The 8,530-nt window shown below is 39.7% G+C and overlaps 1 protein-coding gene across 1 annotated transcript in view; it reads left to right on the forward strand.

Annotated features, from left to right (window-relative positions):
• GNS (glucosamine (N-acetyl)-6-sulfatase) overlaps positions 1–5,489 on the forward strand; it is a 44,882-nt gene extending 39,393 nt beyond the window's left edge. The window contains exon 13 of the mRNA XM_004381567.2: positions 3,769–5,489. Within this exon, the coding sequence (XP_004381624.1) occupies positions 3,769–3,847 (79 nt within the window). The 3' untranslated portion in view covers positions 3,848–5,489. The remainder of the gene's footprint in view (positions 1–3,768) is intronic.
• Positions 5,490–8,530: the final 3,041 nt, after the last annotated feature.

An 8,530-nucleotide genomic window follows, 5' to 3' on the forward strand; every position in this document is an offset into this window, starting at 1 on the left:
CAGAATTTTTATTTATTTTATTTTATCCTTTTTGGTTTTTTTTTCCTTTCTGTTTTTCTCCATTTCTCAGTCTCTCATCTCTCCACTTCGATGGTAAGCTCCCTTAGCATTCTTTTTTATTTGCTTATATGTTTTTGGCTCTGTTTTTCTCTCTCCTCTGTCTTCTCTTTTCCCATACCCATCTTAGCTCCACACATCACAGTCTCTCCCCTTCTTCCTGCCTACCTGCACCGTGGCTGAACATCACACCCCCGAGCAGCACAGGCACGGCCTCCTGGAACCTGCCCTCCACTGATTCCCAGCCCACCCTGTTGGCCCTAATATGTGCCAAAACAACCCATCCCAGCAACTCCCCTTCAGCTGGACCTGCCCTGCTGCACCATAGCTGAGCGACTGACCCTGCCCATTGGACAAGGACGTGAAAAGTATCATACACACAGACGAGCAAACAAAACACACAGCTTGCCTGCTCAAACATAACCAAATAAAACGAAGCAAGAGCAAACAAACAAATCTATAATCAGTAAAAGAGGAAAATAACTACTGAATGTCCCAAAAAAGACAGCAGACAATATCAAAACATATTAAAAAACAGGACAGGATGGTTCCAGTAGGCATCCAAAATAAAATACCAGATGACTTTCCAGTAGAAGAAAAGACACTAGAACTACCTGATAGGGAATTCACGTCTCTAATATTCAGAGCTATCCAAGAGTTGAAGCAAAAAGCAGACAAAAATGAGGGAAAAATAAGACAAATTCATGGAAAAGGCAGACAAATTCATGGAAAATACAAAAAAATGGAAGAATTCAGGAAAATAATACAGGAACAAAATTTCAGAATAAATTCACAACTAGAAATCATACAGAAACAACAATTAGAAATCCAAAAGATTAACAACAAGATTTCAGAAATGGACAGTGTCATAGAAGGGCTAAGGAGCAGGTTTGAAACGATGGAAGACAGGATCAGCGAAATTGAAGACAAACACTTGGATACAACTCTGAGGAAAAATCCGAAAAAAGAATGAAGAAATCCTGAGAAATATGTGGGATACAATCAAAAGCAAAAATTTTTGAGTGATTGGAGTTCCAGAACAGGGGGAGAAAACAGAAAGCACAGAGAGGATCATTGAAGAACTGCTGACAGAAAACTTCCCCATTATCGTGAAAGATGAAAAGCTGACCATCCAAGAAGCTCAACGAACTCCATATAGGATAGACCCCAAAAGAAAATCACCAAGGCATATCATAATCACACTCGCTAAAACCAAAGACAGAGAATCCTGAGAGCATCTCGAGAAAAACAAAAAGTCACATAGAGGAGAAACAATAAGACTAAGCTCTGATTACTCAGCAAAAACTATGCAGGCAAGAAGGTAATGGGATGACATACGTAAAACCATGAAAGAAAAAAATTGCCAGCCAATAATAATATATCCTGCAAAACTCCCATTTAGATATGATGGTGAAATTAGGACATTTCCAGATAAACAGAAATTAAGGGACTATGTAAAAACGAAACCAAGCTTACAAGAATTATTAAAGGGAGTTCTTCGGTCTGAGAACAAACAACATCAGACTACAGGCTGAATCTAGGATGCAGGATCATACCAGCCAGATACCAACCTGGGAAATGAACTCTCAAGGACTATCCAGAACCAAAAGAATTACAACAGGGAACCAGAGAGGTTAATCTGTAGATGACAACAACATCAGAACAATAAAAGAGGAAATAAACGGTGTGGGTATAGAATCTTCTAATGGAGAAGGGAAGGCGATACCAAGTACTGATAGACTGGTTCAAACCTAGGAAGATAAGGGTAAATTTCAAGGTAACCACAAAGAAAGTTAACAAAATCACTCATCACAATAAAGAAGGAAAACAGTCTCAGTAAAAACAAAATCTACAAAAACAGAAGAAATTGAAAAAAAAAATCCACAAACGAAAGGAATCCAGCACAGGAGAGTTAGAGGAACAAAGGAAATGTCAGCACCACAAAAAAAAGCACTACAAAATGATAGCAATGAACTCATACCTGTCAATAATCACACTGAATGTAAATGGCCTAAATGCACGTATAAAGAGACAGTGACAGAATGGATAAAAATACAGGATACATCAGTATGTTGTCTACAGGAGACACACCTTAGAAACAAAGACATAAATTTATTAAAAATCAAAGGATGGAAAAAAATTAGAAGATAACGAATAACCAAAATAAGAAATGGGATGAGTGACGTTACGACAGAACCAACTAAAACAAAAAGGATCATAACAGAATATTATGAAAAATTGTGCTGTAACAAATTTGAAAATCTAGAAGAAATGGACAAATTTTTAGAAACTACCTACCTAAACTAACACAAACAGAGGCAGAAAACCTAAACAGACCATAACAAAAGAAGAAATTGAAGATGTCATTAAAAAAAACTCCCAACAAAAAAAGCCCCAGCCCAGATGCTTTCACTGGAGAGTTCTACCAAACGTTCAGAGAAGAATTGACACCAGTTCTACTCAAACTATTCCAGAACATAGAAAAGGAAGAAATTGCTCCTTAACTCATTCTTTGAAGCCAGCATAACCCTGATACCAAAGCCAGGCAAAAATACCACAAAAAAAGAAAATTACAGACCAATATCTCTCATGAATATAGATGGAAAAATTCTCAACAAAATTCTGGCCAACAGAATTCAACAGCATATCAATAAAAATAATACCTCCTGATGAGATGAGATTCATACCAGGGATGCAAGAGTGGTTCAATATTAGAAAATCATCATGGTTCACCATGTAAATGAAACAAAGGAAAAGAATCACATGATCATCTCAATCAATGCAGAAAAGGCATTTGATAAAATCCTAACACCCTTTCCTGTTAAAAATTCTCAGCAAAATAGGAATAGAAGGGAAATTTCTCAACATAATTAAGGGCATGTATACAAAACCAACAGCCAGCATTATTCTCAATGGAGAGAGATGAAACAAGACAAGGATGTCCATTATCAGAACTCTTATTCAATATTGTAATGGAAGTCCTAGTGAGAGTAATAAGACAAGAAGGGGAAACAAAGGGCATCCAAACTGGTAAGGAAGAAATAAAATTATCCCTATTCGTAGATGACATGATCCTGTACATAGAAAATCCCAGAGATTCCACAAGAAAGTTACCGAAACTAATAGAAGGGTTCAGCAAAGTGGCAGAGAAGTATTTATAGGAATAAATGCAGACATTTTACCTTGGTCAAGAGCCTGACCTTTAGAAACTCTTCCTCACTATTTATTCATTGCCAGAGAGGTTAATGACTTGTCCAAGTTCGTACCCAAATTGAAACCCATGTCTGAAGTCCTCCCCTGTACTCCTAAATGCTATAGTCCGTGTGTCTAACTGTAGAAAAAGAAAGGGCTTTGAAACTGCCAATAGGACATTCAACAAGGGCTAGACTCTTCCATTCACCTTTTTATGCAGTTAGTTCCTCCACCTCCCAAAAAAACCCGGCTCAAAACTTGCTTCCTTCTAAAGCCTTCTAAGATTAACGTTACTTGTTTCTTTTCTCCTTTCCTTTCAACTTACACTACATTATTTTTCACTTGGCAACTTGTAAATGTTCTTAATGTTTTACGCTACAAACTTTTCCACTAGAATCCCTTCTAGTGATTTAATTGGTCCTTTTATAGCCCGTCCCACTATCCTTTCCACATAGTAATATTCTGAATAAAATACTCAATGGCCGACTAGAGTTAATGTGACTTTTCTTTCCACTCCAGGTACAGATTTGACCCCCGTCTCATGTTCAGCAGCCATGGCAGTGTCAGGACTCGAAGGTTTTCTAAACATCCTCTGTAGCAACCTTGCGCAGCCTCCGCAGTTGGATCCCTGCACACCTCTTTCTGATGAAGTGATTGTAGTAGGTGTCTGTAGCTAGTCTTCAAGACCACACTTGGAAAAGTTTCTGGCTCTTTTTTTAAGTCCTATTTGAAAAAGCAGCCCAATCAGCTGACTTCCTCGTGCAATGTGTTAAACTGTGAACTCTGCCGATTTGCGGGGAGTGGCTTTTCTTGGTCCCTCCATTCAGCTAATAATGAACACTCCTGAGGTCTTTGTTCTCACCATACCTTTTCTGTCCCAGGGCCACCATTCTTAATCCTACCCTGTGTGGTCAGAGTCTGCATTTGGAATCTACTCAGATAAATGGCAGTACTTTAGGGCAGAAAGACTGTTTTTGGTATACAGCTTGACCCAAACGCAAGGGACTTACAGAGCACCTCAGATTGAGCACTTCACTATCAAAAATACTAATATGGCTTGAAAAATAACCATCAGAGATGATTAAGAGCAAGCACCATTGTTTTTAGATTAGTGGAATGTATTGGGTACATTTCCTACCTGTACATCACAATGTGATAAGGTTGCAAATTCAAAATACGCCAGCCCAGCTTTGTTCATTTTTTTGGAATTCTGGGCTGGTGTTACAGTGAAATAGAGCAGTAAGCATTTGGTAAAGGCTCATTCCAGGTAACTCTTGAAGGTGGGAACCACCTACTTTGCAGTGGCTGCTAACCACATAGAATGCCAATTAACAGCAGGAATATTGAAGGCATGTCTCTTCCTTTAATACTTTCCTTTTGAGATCTGAGAAAAGGCGACTTAGGTACATCAGTATGGGGGGAAAAAAAGATAGTGTCTTCTGAGGGCCTTCTATAGACAGTACTCTCAGGTTTATAGGTTAAAGGCCTGCACTTGGGATGAACTAAGTGCCTGTCCAGCAGGGTGCCTGGCAGCTGGGTTTCAATCCTGCGTGTGTAGTTGTTTGGACTCTTTCTGCATCTTGCTGTCATTCTGTTCTTTATAAAAATTTCTTACAGTTGATGCAAAATACTAACTACTGTTGAGCTTGGAGAACCCTATGTTCTCCCCTTTCAGTTAAGTTCTTCCTAAGTATGTAGAGTCTTCGGCCCCCATTCAGTATTCCTGTCAAAGTCAGATCTGTGTAGGTTTCCTCTCTGTTTAGGACACCTTAGCTCAAAGACCAGTCCCGTTTCTACTGTTTTCTTCACCAGAAGGTTAACTGTGGTAGAGCAGCAGGGAAGGGGGAAGAGTTGTGATTTATAACCTATTAGACTCAGGCAATAAGTGATTTTAGCTTTATTTAAGGTCTTATGTTGAGCTTTAAGCACTCTGTTCGTAAGACATGGCCACGAGTTAACTATGCTACCAGAACTTTAGCCATTGAGTTTATTCCTTTACCTCGTGTGAGCCCAGCAACTGTGGGGGTATCTAGAGGTGAAATAAGCAAGCAAAATGAACACCTCTGCTATGAATCTTTTAGGGAAAGAAATTCTAAAAATTCTGTAACTAAAAGCAGACTATAATGTTGAATATGGGTATCGGCTTTGTTCTCTACTTTGATTCTTAATATTATAAATCAGCGTCAACATTAATGAAGGTTGACCATAGTTATTCCCAAATAAAAAGAAACCAACTTTTACCAGGTTTTGGACTGTGACATCACATTATTCAGTTTTATGACACTGGTTCCTAAAAGCAGGTGAAGTCTTAAGAATGAAACAAGTCAGTGGCGATAGTATCTCTGCCACTCTGCTCTTAGATTCAGCTGACTTCTCTGTGGGTGATGGGATGTGATGAGACACTCTGCAGACCTCTTCGGTTTTTGGTATGTTTCCTACCTAACCTTTGAATGCGCTTGCATTTTACTGTTTCTCATGGATTGGCATCATTCTGAATCTGTGCTAAAATAACCTCATAAGGAGACCTCAGTTTATACCCTAATAGACTATAAGATACACTCCGCTTTTCAAAATGTATATATAGAAGCGACCCACTGCAAGAGGCTTTCCTTGCTCCCCTTATAATTGTATTGACTTGGAGTTTAATTATTTTCCCTTTTAAGAAGGCCAGGTTTATGTCTGTTGGTGACCTTCAGAATTATTGTTGTTAGGTGCTGCTGAGTCGGTTCCGACCCATAGCGACTCTGCCCCATCCTGCACCATCCTCACGATCATCGCTGTAGTTGAGCCCACCTTTAAACAGCCAGTAGGTCCTTGAGGGTCTTCCTCTTTTTCTCTGACCTGCTACCTTACCAAGCATGATGTCCTTCTCCAGGGACTGGTCCCTCCTGATAACATGCCCAAGGTACGTGACATGAAGTCCCGCCATCCTCACTTCCAAGGAGCACTGTGGCTGTACTTTTTCCAAGACATACTTGTTTGTTCTTCTCGCAGTCCATGGTATATTCAGTATTCTTCACCAACAAATAGAGAGCTGTGTAACCAGTAAGAATGAACAGAGGCCTTAGGAATGAATAGAGATTTTGCCTTATAAGAATTCTTATTGCAAAGCTGTCCCTGAAATGCAGTTACAAGGTAGGGAGCAACTTTTTGAGCATCTTTGAATTTGACGAATGGTGCTGTTGCAAATACATTTTAATTGAGAACAATAGGGGGGTTTTATACAAAATAGTAATGATAGTCATGGAAGTTATACTTTAATCTGTGAGAAATGTTATTAAATTTATCTTTATGTGTCTAAATTCAGGATTAGTGCTTTTTTAACAAAAGGAGAAAAGTTATCCCAGGATCCTTTTTCAGAGAAAGCAAAGGGTATTTCAACTGATGCATCGGTGGAAGGAGATAAGTATATTTGGGTTCTGTCATTGCACCATAACTTAGGCCCCACTGAATTTTGTAAATTCTTATGTTTGCATCATTTGTTCCTAGATTTATTCTGCCCTGGCTCTGTGTCATCTCAGTCATTTGACCTAGAAAGTGCCCTTCAAAGGACCCTGTTCACTGCTGCACTTTTCAATGAATTAAAATTTATTTCTGTGTCTAGTGGGAATGTGTCCTTTGTTTTAGTCCCCAAATAGTAATTTTGATAAGATGCTTTTTTCCTTGATGCTATTTAATATTTTAATCACTCACTTAGTACTGAGGATGGGATATTTCCCCATTGGAATCTGTAGTCTCTACCTGCATAGCTCATATACACCTGGTCCTTACAGACTGATAACCCCTGAATGAAGCACCATGTAGAAAATCCTTCCTGATAAATCTTTATTCATTTGTAGTTTTAGAGAAGCAATCTTAGCTTGGCTGGCTTTAAAATGGACTAAGCTCACCTTCCAAGATGCTTTGTCTTTGATTTCCAGTCATGTGATCCATTGCCCTAAATGAAGAATGACTTTGTACATGGGTCAGCAAACTTTTTCTTAAAAGACCAGATAATAAATACTTTAGGATTACAATGCACATGATCTCTGTCACAACTACTCACCTCTGCTGTTGTAGCGCGGAAGTATCCATAGACAATACATAAACAAATGACTGTGGCTGTGGTCTAATAAAATTCTGTATACAAACACAGGCAGGCTGTAATTTGCCAACTCCTGACTTAATAGGATGCTTTGTATCTTTCCTATCCTTTTTGAAGACAAAGTAAAAAAACAGGATAATAAAAGATACCCGTAAAAGTTGCCAGATAATGATATCAGAACAACAGATAATTTGGGCGTATCACATTGTCAAGCTCAGTTGTGTAGACCTGGGATTTGATTTTACCCTCCTTATAAGCAAATAAGTTAGCCTGTTTCTGTTTCATGCTTTCTGATACAAGACATGAGACTCCTGAGCCGGAGACAAAAGACTGTTACAGCACAGCAAGTGGCATGAGCATGTCAGTTCATCCTTGCCCCAGGTCCCACGGGTGCAATGTGTAGGACCCAGATGGATGCCTGCAAATGCAGTGGCTTTTGTTACAGGAGGAGAACACTGAGCTGCCATTTTATAGCAACACTAAGCAAGCCTACTCTTTGTCCTGGAGGAATATATTACCTCATCCCTCAAGGTTGCTCACTGCAAACACAGCCCTGAGAAATGGCCTGGGTAAAGAGTGGTCAGGGCCTCGCATTCTTGGCATACCCAGCAAGAACATGCAGGGACACTTAGGCCCATGGTGAATTGCCTCCCAAAAACTATCAGCTGTTAATCACCTAGTTGGACGCTCTACCACCCCCCCTCCACAAAGGCCAAAGAGCTAGATGAGGCCAAGAAGCGGTTGTAGACCTAAATGCTTAAAGGAGATTTCGTTACCTGGAACCCAAGGCCAAGGAATTGCGTGGGATAAGTAAGGAAGACAGGTGCTGGCCAGCCTTTTAGATTTCAAGACGGGAATCAAGACCTCTTGAAGTGAGGAAGAGGGAAAGGATAACATGATGTTATCCTTTGAGAACTACCTGACCTTTGTCTAAATACTGGAGTAAAGGGGAAAATAAAATAGAGGCTCTGTGGTCACTGATCACATAAGCCAGACCATCAACAAGGGGAGTGTTTACGTACGTAGACCCATAAAGTGAAGTACAGACTCTGCCAGATCCATTTTTCTAACTTGTCCCACCTGTTCCCACTAAGGCGGTACCCTGCCCTGTAGAACCAAATTCCATACAGAATTGGTCCTTCTTTCATCTTCTTCCTCTACCACTTGTGGATGTAAAGAACTAGTCATATGTGTACC

Source organism: Trichechus manatus, unplaced genomic scaffold, assembly GCF_000243295.1.
Source record: "Trichechus manatus latirostris isolate Lorelei unplaced genomic scaffold, TriManLat1.0 scaffold00086, whole genome shotgun sequence".
Lineage (NCBI taxonomy): Eukaryota > Metazoa > Chordata > Mammalia > Sirenia > Trichechidae > Trichechus > Trichechus manatus.